General features: G+C 36.1%; 1 protein-coding gene across 4 annotated transcripts in view; it reads left to right on the forward strand.

Annotated features, from left to right (window-relative positions):
- ASPH (aspartate beta-hydroxylase) overlaps positions 1-18,062 on the forward strand; it is a gene marked incomplete at its 3' end in the record, with an annotated part of 195,793 nt that overhangs the window by 60,482 nt on the left and 117,249 nt on the right. Inside the window, exon 6 of one of the 4 annotated variants that reach the window (XM_084230766.1) lies at positions 14,161-14,202. The exons of the other annotated variants lie outside the window; for them this stretch is intronic. Within the exon in view, the coding sequence (XP_084086892.1) occupies positions 14,161-14,202 (42 nt within the window). The remainder of the gene's footprint in view (positions 1-14,160; positions 14,203-18,062) is intronic. 4 annotated transcript variants of the gene reach the window in all.

An 18,062-nucleotide genomic window follows, 5' to 3' on the forward strand; every position in this document is an offset into this window, starting at 1 on the left:
TCCAATCTCATTGCTCTGCCACCCGCCCCACCCTCAGCATTTTTTTTTTAACTCTTATTCCAGTCTTTTCATTTTGGTTAGTGGTCTTGTCTGCTTAATTGCTTAAGTGGAAACCTAGGAGTTCTCCGTGATTCCCTAGGTTTTGCTAGGTTCCTTCGATTTCTCTCTGCTTTTCCTCCCACATATAACGATACATCATCAGGCCCCCCCATTTTTGCTTCCAACATATATCTTGACTGCAGTGTGTCAGCTGTTACCATCGCCTCTTACTGTGACCATTGCAGTAATATCCACTTGGGTCCCCGTTTCCATTTTTTTTTTTAAAGATTTTTTTTTTTAATTAATTTATACAAGCACTGGGTACAGTCAGAAGCGCGGAGAGTGAGAGAATTCACCAGAGCCAGAACGGGGAGCAGAGCAGGCAGAAGGGCCGAAGTACACTGCTGAGGGGAGCAGCGGGCGGCAGGAGAGGTCTGCGTGCCATGTGGGACCCACCTCCAGTGGCTGGGGAGCAGCCGGGGATCGAACTGGCACTGCAGAGGCTGCGGGCAGCTTTGCAACCCAGTGCTCAACCCCTGCACCACCAGGGAGGCCCCCTGTTTCCATTCTTGTTGCTCTGCTCCCCATGTTCGATATGGCCTGACCAGCTGTGCTTTTTCTGTTCCCATGTCTTTCTACTTTAGTCACTCTTTAGCTCAACTGGCCTTCTCCTTTCCTTATTGCCAAGCGTATCCTGCCCTTGGGACCTTTGCACTACTCACGCCCTCTGCTGGCATGTGTGTGTTCTCTTCATCTCATCACACCAAACATGGCCTCCCTGGCCACCACACCAAAGGCAGTCTTTCTCCACCATCATTCTGTATTGCATTACTGGTTCAGGTCCAGCAGCTGTTATCGATTAGCTAGTTGGCTTTTAAAAAGTTTCTCGAATTCCTATCCTTCAAAGTGGGGTAATAATACCTGCATAATAGGATTGGTATAATGGCTGCACGTTGCTTATAATGCGAACAGTCCAGTGAACCCTCAGAAGACTATTTTCTTCATCCCAGGCTGTCACTGACAAAGGAGACTAAAGGTAGTGTACAAAGTCTGGTTAGCTTTCCTGTTGAAAACAGGGATGTTCCAGTGAATAGTAAGAACTGAGAGATCTAAATGCTGCTCATGTAAAACCTACAAAACTGCACTGGATAAAATGAGTTAGGGAAAAGGAATATATTGATAGTAAGGAGAAAAAGAATCATGAAATTAGTGACAGGAATTATAAGTGATGATTGGTTTGCTTACTAGCTAAAAATCTAATATGAGGAGAAATAATATAGCAGGCTACAATGATAATTCAGTAACATCTGACAGCATCGCTATACCACCCTAAAAATAAAGTAACTATGGGGACCTTCCTGCACTTTTGGGGGGAGTTCAATAGTGGTAGAAATAGTAATATGGAAATGATAATGATAATAACACCTAAATACTTACTATGGGCTAGACATCTTTCTAAGTGCTTTAATCTTTACAATAGTACTATGTACTTACGATAGTACAACAGACCTTATTCTCCTAATCATTCTGCTGCACTGCCCAGCTAAATTCACTTCAATGGAGTTCTTTTGTTAGAGTGTTACTGGTATAGTCTGTTTAGAGCCATGTCAACTTACTATTGGAAGAATTATTTACAGCACAATAACAAGATAAGTCATACTGTTCAACATCTACACAAAAGAAGCACGACAGTTCAATATATCATAACAGAAAATGGGCATCTTTGTAAAGCTTTAAGGCTAAATATAGGAACGTTTATATGCAAAGTATGATATGGTAACCTAATGCAGATGACTGAGCATAATGTTCAGATAGGTCCGGCTATTTTTCCCATTAGAACATTTATAGGGGCCTCCCTGGTCGCGCAGTGGTTAAGACGCAGCACTATGAAGCAATCCGCAGCCATTGCAGCACAAGTTTGATCCCCAGCCAGGAAGGTGACCCACAGGGCGCAGCAGACCTCTCCTGTCTTGCCTGCTGTTCCCCTCAGCAGTGTATTTCAGTAGATCTTACTGTTCTGCTCCCCACTCTATCTCTGGTAAATCCTCTCACCCCCCTCCCACACCTCGGGCCTGTGCCCCAGTACTTGTATGCATAAATAAAATAAAATCTTTAAAAAATAGAAAATTTATATAGAGTCTTTAAGATTGTAATGTGGAATTTCATATTAATACTCAATGAAATGTCATATGGTGACCTTTACTTTGATCTAGTGATAATTGAAAAGAGAAATATATTAATTATAAATTCATTCAGTCATTAAATATTTATTGAGCACTTCTATGCCTAAGCATAGCCCTAGGTGCTGAGTGTCTAGAGTGAACAAAATAAATGAGGTTCCTGCCCTTGGTGAGTGAGAGCAGACCCCCATCAGGTACGCTGGTACGCTGGTACTTGGCCAGAGTGAGAGCTTCAGAGGGGTCATCAACATGTGAAGAGGCCAGAGGGGGGCAGGGAAGCTCAGAAGTAGGAGAGTTTTTGTGGTGGTCCCTCAAAAGGGGCTGAGGTGTCTGTTGGCTGTTGGCTCTGGGCCCTTGGTTATAGCCCTACTTTGTTGATTATTTTTGTTTAAGGAGGCCTGCAGCAAGAAGAGGATGGGCCAGCAGCAGATCTGCAACCAGATGACCAGTTCCTTGTAGGAAGTAATATAGAGGATAGATTTGAGACCTTGGAAGCTAGAAGATTTCATGAAGGTAGAACACATACTATGGCTTCAACATAAAGTACAATAGGAAATTTGTAATTATAATTATTAAAATTTTTCCAAAACCATATTTAACTTTGGGCTACAGGTGTTTTTTTTTCCCCCAAATTATTTTTTCCTAAAAATAGATATTGTGATTCTATTTCAAAATAGTTTAAGGGAGGGGCCACCCCTGGTGGTGCAGGTGGTTGAGTGCCGCGCTGTGAAGCTGTCCCCAGCCTCTGTAGTGCCGGTTCGATCCTGTCCGGCTGGAAAGGGTCCCACATGGCACAGCAGACCTCTCCTTTCTCGCCCGCTGCTCCCCTCAGCAGTGTATTTCATCAGTCTGCCTGTTCTTTTCCCCACTCTGTCTCTGGTGAATCCTCTTACCCTCGCACGCATCTGGCCTGTACCCCGGTTCTTGTATAAATCAATAAATAAAACTTTAAAAGAACAAAAACAAAAACAGTTTAAAGGAAGTGCTCTTAAAATACTTCAGCTCATTAAGCTTACTGTACTTTCTCCTTTCTATAGTGTCATTTCTTAAATGCAAATAACAGATAAAATATGGCAGATGTTTATCTAATATGAACTCTATAACTAAGGTAGAACATAATTCTTAGCTTTGTATGCTAGGCATTGGCAAGCTACTTTCGCAAATGGCTAGACGCTCAATAATTTAGGCTTAGCAATACATACCACTTCTGTCACAACTACTTAACTCTGCTATTATAGTGCAAAAGCAGCCTTGTATAGCACCTAATTGGGTAAGCATGGCTATTTCCCATATTTACAAAATCATGAGTCAGGCTTCATCTGGACTGTGGAACATAGTTTGCTGACATCTTTTCTCTATCTAGTGATAACTGAAAAGGGAAATATATTAATAATTATAAATTCATTCAGTCATTAAATATTTATTGAGCACTTCTATGCCTAAGCATAGCCCTAGGTGCTGTGTGTCTAGAGTGAACAAAATATATTTAAAATGCTGGCTATTTAAATATCAATTGTAGTAGTTAAGTTAGAATCATTGGTAAAAGGTAATTGTTGTTATAACACACAACATGTAAAATCATAATAGTTAAAAGTTAATATTCACTGCTGACTTACTGAGAAATAATTTCTGTGATGTAAACTTCTTCATATATTTTGTGCTTTATCATGTTTTGATGTGAGGCTACCATGCTTCTTTGAAGTCCTGCTAAATACACATGCTTTGTTCTTGTGCAATCTATTCACTGTCCTTTCTTGTTCATCCTTACCTAAATGAATTTTTAAAAGATTTTAAACCACAAGTTTTATACTCTGTGATGTGTAATTTTGTTCAAAAGATATAAATATATAAATGATATAATTTTTATTTAAAATGAGAACTGATGAAACATTGTTTCCTTAAAATAAATTATTTCTAAATAGTAACAAAAGAAAACAAACCTACACTGAAACTAGGGGGAAAAATTGATGGCACCGAAACAAAATTAACCTTATTGCATGTCATTTAATAATCACTGGAGTCTATGGTTGAGTTTCCCTAGGACCCATGCGACAACATGGTACCACCAGCCACAAAGAATATATTTTCAAAAGCTGATACTCTTCCTAATGTTTAAAGTAGAAAAAACATTTCCATAGAAATAATGTTTTAAATTATGGTTTGATGTCCATGCCAACCCACAGAATTACATATAATGTATAATTTTATGTGGAAAATTAATTTTGAAATGCTTTTGAACATGTATCTGATTTCAGTTGCATTGTACTTTGAAAACAGGTATTTATAGACAACTTTAGTACTTGAGACTTACATATATGTCATGATTTCCATTGGGAAAAAAGTTCTAATTTCTCAGTAGGGATGATGATAAAATAATTTCCACATTCCCCTGGTATCTGTGATGTTCCTTCCCATTTTGGGCCATGAAGATTCAAAAGTTTGACAGTTGCTCATAATTTTGGTATCTTGGATGCTGTTGCTTATACAACAAATTTCTGTTAAGACACATAAATGGAAATACAGAATTTGATATTTTTGAGGCTTAGAGCAGGGATAAGTAGAAAAAATTTTAAATAGTTCATTAATTCAAGAAAACGTATTTTCTGACCTAATTTTTAATTAATACATAAAAGAAATTCTAATAATTTTAAAAAATCTAAAGAAAATAAAAATATTTATACTTACAGCTGTTAAATTAACAAGGGTCATGTGAGTGGGGAAGATAGCAAACATTTACCTGTCAGCTCCCCAGACTTGTAAAATCTCCTCGGTTTTTACATCTGTTCCCATTTGTAGACAACATTCTGCTGTTCTAAAAAATGGGCAGAATATGTCTTCAAAACAAAACAGTATTGTAGAATGGGGATCGAACTAGAAACTCACCTTTGCTGAGTTCAGCCTTTATGACTTTTTCTCTTTATAAATCACCATCTCTCTAGCCAAGGGCATGGTGTTTGTCAATCGTCTAGAGTTATTGAGTAGATCAAATAAGAAAATACATCAGGGCCTCCCCGGTGGCGCAGCGGTTGAGTGCTGGGTTGCGATGCTGCCCGCAGCCTCTGCAGCGCCAGTTCGATCCCCGGCTGCTCCCTGGCCACCGGAGGAGGGTCCCACATGGCACGCAGACCTCTCCTGCCGCCCGCTGCTCCCCTCAGCAGTGTACTTCGGTCCTTCTGCCTGCTCTGCTCCCCGCTCTGGCTCTGGTGAATTCTCTCACCCTCCCACGCTTCTGACTGTACCCAGTGCTTGTATAAATAAATAAATAAATCTTTAAAAAAAAAAAAGAAAAAGAAAATACATCAGACACTTCTAAGTATAGCTCTAGTGGGAGATTAGAGTATTTAGCAGTTATTTAATATTTTTGCGTTTTATTTTTTTTTAATTCAAAAGGGCACCTGCACCCCTATGTTTATTTTTATTTTTTTTAAATAATAAATTTTATTTTTATATTCCCCCATACAATTGCAAACGCCCCATTCTGACCCCAATCCTTCCCCTCCCGCCCCCACCCCCCAAAAAGTGTCTCTGGTTCACAGTTTTTTGTTGATTTTGATTTTCACTTTCTTATATTCATTTTCCTGGTCCCTTATTTAAGTTTTCTAGATTCCTGCTATGAGTGAGACCATCCGGTATTTTTCTTTTTCTTTTTGGCTTATTTGCGTTTTAAATTGTGCTTTCAAAATAAAATCAGGATAAACAGATTATGTATATACATACCAAGTTATGAAAGTAGTAATTCTGATTTAATTTTGTTCCAGAAGCTGAAGATAGTAATCATGCAGAAGACACAGGTGAGATTTTAATTATTTTTCAAGTTGAAGTATCTTTTCCTACAAAATAGCATCACGAGAGAACATTTTCTATGATTATTTATTAATAATGTTATGTTTTATAATGCATCAAATATATATAATATATAGCTAATAATTATGTTATTATATACCGTATATGTATATATACAGTATATGTATACATATACTGTATATGTATATATGTTATTATTTACCTGTATATGTATATATTTTCATGACTATAGTTCATGTGGTATTGAAGTCCACTTCCTGAAGATAAATTCCCAGTATGGGATCACTAGATCAAAATATACAGTAGATTTGTATGTTTTATTACAAATTACCAAGTCATTGAAAGGTCAGAATTGTGTATTGTCACGTGTCACCCATCTCTAGAAGTATGACCACATTGGAGATAGACACATCATCTTTCCGGAAACCTATGTCCAGTTTATCTTCCAGTGTTAGAAAAGATCCCTCTCTTTCTGTGCTTGCATGCTATGGGATTTTGTTGGCTGGCATTTAGATTCTGTATTTTTTCAATACTATGTAGCTGTAAACACTAGAATTACATTGCAGTCTGGAGGTACTCAGGTATTGAGTACAAGTGAGAGATTGGGAAATGTGTATGTCCTCTCTCACACTGTAGCAGGTGTTGAGTGAATAGGAGGGGGGTTATCTGTACAGTTCGCTTTCTCTGTTTCTGTCTCATTTTTGTCTTGCTGAATACAGTTGAATTAGCATAAGATAAAAAGAGAATAAGTTTCACAATTTTGTGTTTCAGTTTTAAACCCACTGATGATGGGGGGAATGTCTTACTCATTCTTGTAGTTTGCATTTGGTACAGCTAGTACTGGTTTGTTCCAAGAGCAAATGAAAGTTTGAGTGCTCATATGATTTGATTTTATACTCCCATCATTACGAGAAACCGTGCTTTCCTGTTTTGAATATCAAGTGTAAACCTCCTTATTTGAGACATGTTGTAATTTGTTAATTATTTCCTTATTTATAGCTGCACAGGACTATAATCAGGATATGGAAGAGATGATATATGAACAGGAAAATCCAGGTTTGTGATTTGTGTTTCTGTTTGAAGCAGTTGCAAGGAAATTTTTGCCTAGGTTTATTGATTCACTCTGATTCAACACAGATATCTCTTTATAATATTCAATCATTTTTAGTTTCCTGGTATTTACAGAAATATTTGATTATAGTTTAATATTACATGAAGAAATGAAGTACAAAAGAGGAGTTTTTGTCTTTGAGAGAACATTTGGAAATCAGTGAGACAGTGTATATAATAGAGTGAGACTGGATGCAATTCCTAGTTCTGTTCCTTCCTGTCTTTCTGATTTAACAAATTATGAAACCTTAGTAATTTTAAATGTTATTAAATGATAATGACAGTTTCTATGTATATGAGTGTGAAGATCAGAATTAACTTTAAATTTTTTTAAATGGTGTCTGGTGATAACGTTTTGTTTGTTCATGTCTAGTAAAGGGGTCTCTCTGTTCTTTTTTAGATTCCATTGAACCAGCAGTAGATGATGAGAGAATGTACCACCACGCAGGTATTAAATGAACAATATCATTAGATTTTAAATATCACTTAAGGCTTGAAAGTTGCATTTCTCTGTTGTGGTGATTTTTCTTTCAAAGGAGTCAAAGAAGTAATTTTCACACCTAATAGAAGATATTTTGCTTTGCAGTAAAATTAGATTTTGTAAAAAATGTCAGGCTTTCATATTGTACCTCATCTACCACTGACTGCGCAAGAGAACCAGATATTAATTCCTAGCACTACTTTTGCATAACTTGCTTTATGCCAGTTTGTGGAATTTTATGGGACTAATTTACCTACCCTTTCCTCTTGCTGCTTTTGAGCAGAGGCATTTATCACTGATTGTATAGACATTGATTTTTTAAGAAAAAGAATTCTGTATTTGAGATTAAGTTGTGATTTTCAGCTAAGTAATTTCATGGAATGACTCATTACATACTGATTTTGATTTTATTCTCTCTTTTGCAGATGATGTAACATACCAAGATTATGATGAACAAGGTTTGAAAATGCTTTTTAATTTAACGCCACCTTTTAAGGTCTACTCATAGTTCAACTCTAAAGTGTGGAGAATGGTATTTTAAGCAACAAATACCATAACTTACAACATCCAAATGAATGTAGGTTTTCAAATAATTTATAGGGGATTGTTTCCCTATTTCAGTGGTTTTTGCCATTGCCCAAATATTATTAAACTCTTTACAAGTTGCCTTAGGAGGCAATTCAAAAAAACTTCTTTCATTACTTTATGGTCATCTCTCTTGACTAAAATACGTCTTGTGCTTAAAAATACTATGTTAGTCAGAGTTTACTCTGTGTCTACAATTAATCCCAGTCTTAAATACTGTTCTACCAGTTTGGCGAAAGGTACAGAAAAATTTAATTCTAGGCTTAAAAGCAGCATGGAGAAAATAATTCTGCCAAATTTGGGTCATGAATATTAGCACAATCTTAGGCAACTCTAGATCCTTTTGTTGCCCAAACACTACTTTGCTGTTTTATTAAACTTCATGAAGCAGATTTTATTTCCCCTGCTGCTCAGATGAGAGGAATAAGGTTCAAAGAATATAATTAATTTCTGTAAGAGTAGGAAATGATTGAGCTAATGGAGTTTCCTTTTAATCCCACTGTCTTCAAAGATGACTCTGGAAGGAAACAGCAGTTGGTTATAACTGTGTGTGTGAGGCAAGAAAGATGAAAAAATTATAATGATTGAGTTAAATATGGAGGGCTTTCTATGTATTGGATGACTTGGCATTCAGACATGAGGAATATACAGTCCCGTCTTTAAGAAGTTTGTAGTCATATGATAGTTGATGAATCGCAGTTGAGGAGTAGTAGGAATGGCTGTGTATAGAGCTGCTATGTTAACTTATTAATTGTGTATATTTAAGATTTGATACCTCACTGTGATCCGTATTCACAGTGGCTATTTTTAGTGGAAAATGAATACCACCATTGAAGAAATTTGGATTATATATTTAGGGACTAACATTTTTTATAATAAATTAAAGAACTTGGCCACTATTTTTGCATTTAGATTTTCTCTTTCAATATTGAATTTGAAGGAGAAAAATAGGAATTTGGTGATTTAAAGTTGCAGATACTGATCTAATTTCTGCTAGTAGTTATAACATTTTCCTAAATGTACTGAAAAGAACATATTTGTAATGCAATTTGCTGACTTAGGTCTCGATAACATTAAAATCAAATTTGAAAGACGTATGGAATTAGATGGCACGATTAAGACAAGATGTTGTAAAAATTAATGTGTTTTTATAGGTGGAATATCATATATTCCTGATAAATAATAATTTAAAGTGCTAATTAAAGAATAATAATTATAACCTAAGGGATCAAGATTTGGTGAGATTCTTTGGATTACCTTGCTATAGAACATAAACATTTTCAAAGGAGATCTAATAATAGAATTATTCTAGCTAATTTTTCTAGTAGATTATTCTATGTGCTAAAACACATAAACAAAAAAACTGTTCAGAAGTTCAGGAACCAAAATAGAGAAACCAAGTTACTATCAGATAAGGGCAACTGGAGCTGGATGTAGGGTAAAACAATCATTTTTCAGTAGAAGAACAAAATACAAAATCCTTGCCAACAGCATCCAACAATGCATCAAAGGGATACTACATCACGATCAAGTGGGATTTATCCCAGGGGCACAAGGATGGTTCAACATACAAAAATCGATCAGTGTAATCCAACACATCAACAAAAAGAAAAAGAAAAACCATATGATCATATCAATAGATGCTGAGAAAGTATTTGACAAAGTCCAGCATCCATTTATGATGAAGGCCCTTGAAATTCTTGGGATAGAAGGAACATACCTTAACATGATAAAAGCCATATATAGCAAACCCACAGCTAATATTATTTTCAATGGTGAAAAGCTGAAGGCCTTTCCTTTAAGATCAGGAACAAGACAAGGATGTCCTCTCTCACCACTGCTCTTCAAAATAATGCTGTAACCAAACTAGGTGTGAGAGAACTGCTGCAGAGACAGGAGCAGGGGAACATTAAGTCCAGGGCTGGTAATGAAAGAAATGGGCAGTGAAGTGTTATTAGAGGAGTGAATTAAGAGTCTGACTCTTTGTTGTAAGGTACTAACAGCAGGAGTATTTGCCCCCAGGTTAGAGACCTGAAAATGTTGCAGATGAACCAGAGAATTGGCTTGGTGAAAACTTGAATTCAGAGTAACAATCAGGTAGACCCTGGGTAACTCTGAACTTCTACCGCAGACATGAAGAAAACAAACAGTGGAAATCCATTGCTACCTGCAGTTGGATCCTAGTAACACATGATAGAGGAGAAGTTTTAATTTTCCCCATTTTATGGGAAAGAAGTATATGTAATCACCCATCTCTGTGACTAGAAAGTGGCTAACCTGAAATGTGAATTCAGAGTTGTTTGACTGAAGACCAAACCCTTCCCCACCCTGCTGGTCAGTTCATGGATAAATTTGACATTGTCTCTGCTCTTGAACTGTTAAGCCAATGTGTGATAATGAGAGTTATGCAATGGTAAAGGACTTTTTTTTTCTGTGTATTTTATAGTATATGAGCCAGAAAATGAAGGAAGAGAAAATTCAGGTGAGTTTTTTTTTTTTTTCCTTAGCACGTTTCCTGTAAGTCATCCCCTCCTGTATTTGTTAGAAGACATTAACTTGTCCCAAAAAGATAGATGGTCTGAGAATTATCAGACATTTTCAAGTTACCTAGAAAATAATTGGATATTGTCAGTTTATTTATTCCCTACCTATGTTGCACGGATATTACCAACCTATCTTAGAGTCTTATAATGTAATTTAGAAATTAAAGTGGGTCTTCTATTTGAAATACTTGTCTCTGTAGGAAGAGCCAAATAGGCATTTGAGTTGGTTGTAAAGATTTTTGCCTTTTTTTTTTCTTTTTAGATAATGCTGTAGAAGATTCAAACATAATTTTAGAAGGTGAGTTAATTTTATAGAGGAAATTTTAATTTCCATTTAATCAACAAATATTTATTTAGCACTCTGCTTTCTCTATGATGCTCAAAGGCTTGGAAAACAGGAGTAAATAAGACAGATGGAATTTCTGTTTTCATTGGGGATGGCATTCTGGTGGTCAAATGAATGATAAAGTGATTAAGAATTATGAAAAGTGCAATGATGGAGATAAAAACAAATAGAAAAGAACTGATTATATGAGGTGGGCTACCCTAAATTGGAAGAGGTGATTTTGTGAGAAGGTGTAAGCCTTGGTCAGAGATGGGTTGAAGGTTAGGTCGGTGGTCAACTGAAAAAAAATTTTGAAAGTAAAGAGATGGTTTGAAAAGTAAAAGCTGTGGCCTATACTTAATACTGGTGCTTTGACACAACTTGGATTTTTATAGTCCTAACAGTTTGCAAAGTCCTTTCATAATTTGTTATATCAGTTGTTCCTCAAAATAGACACTGAATGGGAGGTAGGGCAAATTTCTGTGTACTTGCAAATGGAGTTAGAGCAAGTGGCTGGTCCCTGATTATGTGGCTAGAAGTGCCTAAACTGGTATTCAGTCCTGGCTTGGCACCTGCTGTTGACACGGTGTTCCATGTGCTTTACCAGCAGCAGTTTGCTAGAGGGACCTGTAACTGGGAATTTTGCTCATAGAATTACTCTTTGAATTTCTTCATGACCGACTGGTTAAGAGAATAGATTGGATGGAGTAAAAATAGAAGCAGAGGCCACTCCGTTAGGGAATTATTGCGTACTAATTCAGGGAAGAGATAATGGTGACCTGAGGGAATGGTGGCTGTGAATATAGATGGCAGTGAATAGAGAGGGGACAATTTTGGCTCAAGATATACTCTAGAATTACAACTCATGGAACTTTCTGGTTATTGCGAAGAACAGAGTGGGCCTTTGATTTGATGATGGTGCCATATATAGAGAAGAACAAGTAACATGAAGGAGAAGCTGGTTTAGGGAAGAAAATAAAAGGCCTTTGTATTAGATACTTTCACTTTGGGAGTTGTGTGAGATACCCAGGTGGACATGTCAGACGGAACTAGCTGAGCAAGATCTAAGATGGATATAAATGTTCAGGAGCTATCCTCATGAGAATGGCATTAACTTCATGGAAATGGATAAAATCATTTTGGAGGTGAGTACAGAAAAAGTATTCCAGCATCCCAGAACTGAGCTCTGAGGATTCCCAACTTTGTGAGCTCCTGTGAACATGAACAACCTGGAAGGCAGGAAGAAAACCAGCAGAGAAGAATGTGAAAGAGCAGGAGGAAAGAGAGAATGTGTTTTGTGCTACTGCCTTTGGAATTTAAGGAATGATAAATATTGTATTTGGCCTTGTGGAGATTGTTGGCGATCTTAGCAAAAACTATGTGATTAAATTGATTGGCATGAAAGCCTAGTGGTTTTAAGTAGTCTTGGAGTAAGAAAAATGTGCTATGTCAACAGGCAGCCCTTTCAAGTTGCACTGATAATGTTTAATTAGTATTACTTCCTTTTTAAAAATCTTTTTGTTACATCGTTACTGAAGTAAGTTTTAGATGGGTTTGTTAAATGAAATTTTTCCAGAATAGAAATAATGAACATTTATCTTGCAATAATAAGGCTTCTTAGTATAACATCAATTATGGAAATAATAATGGGAAGTCATTAAATGATGCAAGTAATTTTTTCAAATGTACCGAAAATGAAAAAGTAAAAGAAATCCTGAGACAAATATTAGTAGAGTGTTGACATGTCTCCAAATTATTAATAACCAATAGGCAAACTAGTAACAAGCCAATTACTAGTAACAAGCCAGTTACAAAACAGAAAACTAGTAAACACTGTGTTGCTAATAACAGAAGGAAATATGCCAGCATACTAACAGTAATCATTGGGAGTATGTGTAATTTTACTTTTATGCAAAATATTCCCAAATGCTCTATTTTGAGCATCGTATCATTCTTATAACTAGAAACAATTTAATACAAAAGAAAAATGATTAAAATAGCACTTACATATTTTGAGTTTTAGAAAATGTTGTTTAAATTCCTTCTTTTTACCGATGTCTGTTACAAATCTTAAGATGCAAGAGGAAAGCTGATAAAATCTTATCTCTGGATTAAGGCAATGCTAAAAGGATTGTTAGGTATGAAGATAACAGTAGATGGTATAGTTTGTGCAAACCAGATGAATATGTGGTTAATGGTGGTGAGGTCTGCAATCTCCAGTTGTAGTGGGTTGAAACAGCCAAGGAAATAGGTAAGTTGTTAAAAGTTCATTTCCACATCTTTTGGCTGTTCTTAGTATTCTAAGATAGCTTTCCTTTTTAAGTAAATATTCAGAATATTTAGAATAGTGATTTTTTTTAAGTATTTCAAGTTAACTTCTTGTTTCATTCACATTAAAACTAGAGTAATAGGGCCTCCCCAGTGGCGCAGCAGTTGAGCGCTGGGTTGCGAAGCTGCCCGCAGCCTCTGCAGCGCCGGTCTGTGCGATCCCCAGCTGCTCCCCGGCCACCGGAGGAGGGTCCCACATGGCACGCAGACCTCCCCTGCTGCCCGCTGCTCCCCTCAGCAGTGTGCTTCAGTCCTTCTGCCTGCTCTGCTCCCCGCTCTGGCTCTGGTGAATTCTCTCACCCTCCCGCGCTTCTGACTGTACCCCAGTGCTTGTATAAATAAATAAATAAATAAAAATAATTTTAAAAAACTAGAGTAATAGGGTAAAAAATTAAGAAGAAACACATTTTAAATTTCTTTCCTCAACTATCTAATCAAATATGATGCAAAATTGTGGTGAAAACCTAGGTTTTACTTCATATCTCTTTTGCCAGGCAGTAAATTTTGAGGTCAGTTAGACAGATAACGTTGTAAAACCTGTTGCGCAGAATAGTTGAGAAATATATAACCTTTTGCAAAGTTATTGATATTTCTTTATTGAAATGGCATATAAACTTAATATTTTTATAGTTGCAATGGTATACCAAAAAAATCATGAAAAAGAATCACTGTGACTTAAATACCAGCAAGCTTGAGTTTATCTTAAATACCTTTAAATACCATTCAGCAGTATATAATGGGTTGTAACTTGTTTATCTATTTTAGATGTACCTGTGTCCCATGCAGAAGAACAGGAAGTACCTCCAGGTATGACATTTTGTTAGATAGGTTGCCTTTTCCTATTTTTGTTTAATCTAAATTTGCTGTTGATATTCATACTGGCTATGTGAAATAAACCTATGAAGATTAAAAATCCTGAAAGGATTAATTGTATCTAAATTTAAAAATAAATTTTTGTGTCTTGATCAGTCGAGCCAAAGTAGTAGAAAATAAACCAGTCTTAGTCCTAGTACATGTTTTTGAGCTATGATTTTCAAGTACTAATAATCAAAATATTATATGATTTTTGTCATTACAGATGGTGGTAGTAGTTGTTAGGGTTTTTGGGTTTCAGTTTTCCTTTTTTTTTGGTACATAGGCTATTTGATGGAGGATATGGAATGAGAATTGCCTTAAGATGAGGGTTTAATAGTATGTGAACTTGTGACATTTTTCCTTTCCCTCCCCACCCATCTTCTTTGAGAGCCTCATTAGGTGCCCCAGGGCTGCTAGGACTTGTCAGGACCCCACAGTCTTCCTGTTCTGCCCACTGTGTGAAGTCCGCCTCTGTTTCGCCTGCCTTCCCTCACATGCCCCCTCTCATTATCAGCAAATTTAAATAATAGGAACAGTATTTCAGCTAAGCTTTGTGCTTTAAAATGCATTTTATAGATGACTTAAACTAAAACTTGCAGTCAGAAATTAATATTTAAGCTTTCTGTTCTCATAGTGGGAAAGAATGTTATAATAAGAGAGTTTTGCATATCTTACTTCTTCCCCCAGTGTATTTCTTCTCAGTTCTGTGCTTTATTTTTATTTTCTTTCCTCTGTTTCATGTTTATTGTTTCATCTTTTGCTCTTTATTTTTCACATTGTGCTTACTGTGTATTTTATCATGTAGCATTATGTGCATTAGTACTATTGATGGTAGATAGAATTGTACATGCCAAGATACACTGGAAACACTAAATTTTGTGAAAGAAATATCTTTTATCATCAAAGAATATTTTTAATTATACCTCAACTCATCTTTGCTTTTTTAATGATTGAGCTGTTTTAGGTTTTGATAGTTATCAGACCATGTATATTTATAATACATAAGAGACCTGAATTCTTGATATCATAATGTGAATAGGAAAAGAAATCCAGGGAGAATTCATCTTTTGCATGATGACTACTGGTCCTAAGCGTATTTTGTGTTTAAGAAGGTTCACAGGGCAAGGGAAGTTGATATTTTGGTTATACTATTGATAGTTGCTACTTTGTTGTTGACTGTTGCTTCATAGAGTCCCTGCTTCTACAGGCAGAGCAGGTTACTGAAGTAGCATTATGATTATTATCCATTCCTTTAAGAAAATGCTTATACGTATTTCTTAAAATAATGAATTTCTACAACATTGATTTTGTTTAATTATAATTTATATTTACTTAAAATTGACTGACATTAGTGAAGGTATCAAAGGTATTATTATTTTCTGACCAAAAAATTACGTGCTTTTATTTTGATGTTTTTATAAGCTAAGTCCAAAAATTTCCTTGCAGCATAAATATAAAATACCAAGTGGTTGAGCTGCTGGAATAAGGTCCTTTTTAAATGAGAGATTTAACAACTGAAACACACTTAAGTGAAGGTTTGATTAATAATGTGTACTTCATGACACATAATAACCTCCCAGTAAATGGTTATTATTGTTTTAGTAATTAATTAGGCTGTTCTTTGAGGTGAATAAAGAGAAGCTAAATTCTGAGAGACCTCCTCAAGAAGTTGTAACCTATAATTAGGTATCATAAAAATTTAATTGACCCCACTGCACAGTTGTAATTTGACCTTGCCAAAGAATGTAAGGCCTAGAGTTTGCAATAGTCATTTTCAATGATTGCACTTGGTTTGCATTCCTGTTATCTTCATTACATCACAGTTTTTTATTCAGTCTTACAAATAATCATGAATTTGTATTTATGATCTTTTGGTACAGTAAGTTCACTGCTTTTGTAATAGTGTTTATATTTATGATCAGGAGGGCCCACTCTTAATACCTTTCCATTTTTTAAATTTATTTAGTAGAAAACTCATATTACTCTGCAAAATGCTGAATATTAGTTTACTTTTTCCTGGCCCTCAAAATCTAATTGCTGATCACTTTGAGGCCTACTATCGCTTAAGATTTATGAATACATAACTTACTGGTGTGACAATCCCACAGGGCAGGAACTGTCTTTATTCACCACTATATCCAGCCACACTAGAGAGCAGCAAATGCTAACTCTTAGTAAGCACATTACATAGATTAACTCATTTAATGTTTCCTATTGCCCAAGAGATAGATGTGCTGTTATTTTCACTCTACAGATGAGAAAACTGAAACAGCAAGTGGGGTGACCTGCATGCGGTCACAGAGCTAACAAGTTGTAGAGCTAAGATTGATCCTTGCCTTCTGGCTCCAGATTTCACCCTCAGACACTGCTCTAGAGGAGCTTAAATAAATGAAGGCTTAAGAGCTGATGAGTTTTGAGAGCTGTTTCTGTGATAAGACTAGATATGTTGTATTCTTTGATATCTTTCTCTTAATATCCATTGGTATGTCAGTTAGAATTCAGAAGTGTTGAAGATTAATTATAATTAATCATAAAAGAGTAGTCCAGTAGTCTGAATGTTGCCATCTCCTGTGTTTATATTTGTAAATTAATAAGCTTTGCCAGTGTACTCTTGGTGAGGATGCAAAAAATTAAACCTAAGAATTGATCATTCTGATACTAGAAGTCAGTCATTTTGAATACCAGATTAACAAAAAAAAACTTGAATCACTGCCCCTTTAGTGGGTTCTATCTATCTCCTCAAACTCATGTTTTTATTGAACTCATGCAGCATATTTCTACAATATAAAATTTGAGTATTCATAGCACATTTGAATTAGTTATGAAAAAATCACTTAGGAAATTCATCAGAGAAAATTTCCTCCCCAACAAAGCCTTAAAATCATTTAATTAGTTACATTAACAGTTCTTTCACACCATGGCTTCAGAAAATAAAAGTTAATTTTATGACATTTATGTTATTCAATATGGAGATATATGAGAGTCAAGGTTTCTAAGTGATTAAGTTGCTCTTGCCTCTCCAAAAATGGAGGTAAAATCTGTTGCTCATTCTATTGTAGAATATTTTAACAGTGACGATGGTTTCTTTTTGCTGCATCTGTCTGGAACTTTAACTTATGCCTCCCCTGTCATTTTATAATGCTGATGATTAAGGCCCAAAGCCAGCATTAGGCAGGCAGCAGTAGAGGTCTAACCTATCTCAGTAAGTGTATCACATGCACATTGTTTTTATTGATCTGCTCATTTATTCATTCAAGAACTACATATTGAGTAGTTGGTAACATGTAGACTCTGCACTGGACAGTGGAAATCCATGGTCAACACTGTAGTCACCACTTTATTTATATTTCACAGTACTGGGAGTATACATCTTTGTACAACAACCTGTATGCTGGTCTTAGCTTCTCAGATTAAGACATAGTGCAGCATGTAGAAGGGTGGATAACTAACCCAGTGTTGCAGGGTGGGGGGGTAAAGTGAGGTAAAGTGTTGAGGAAAGTGAGGTAACGCCTTGTGTTAGAATAAAAGAGTAAGGTACTGATAGAAGTGACAGGAGTCAGCAGGTGGGAGCAGAATAAAAAAGTGACCAAACACTGTGCTATCTAAAGGTGTGAGAAGACAAGGTGGAAGGGTAGGCAGGTGTTCCCTTATTTGGGGTATGTTTAAAAATTTGAATCTGGGCCTAAAGGTAATAGGAAGTTGCTGAAAAATTCCAAGTGGAGCAATCATAGAATCAAAGCCAGATGTGAAAAGAGCAGTCTGGCAAGGAGGTAGAGACTAGTAAGGAGCAACTGTATTTCTCTAAGCCAGAA

This window comes from Talpa europaea (genome assembly GCF_964194135.1).
Source record: "Talpa europaea genome assembly, chromosome: 3".
NCBI classification, from domain to species: domain Eukaryota; kingdom Metazoa; phylum Chordata; class Mammalia; order Eulipotyphla; family Talpidae; genus Talpa; species Talpa europaea.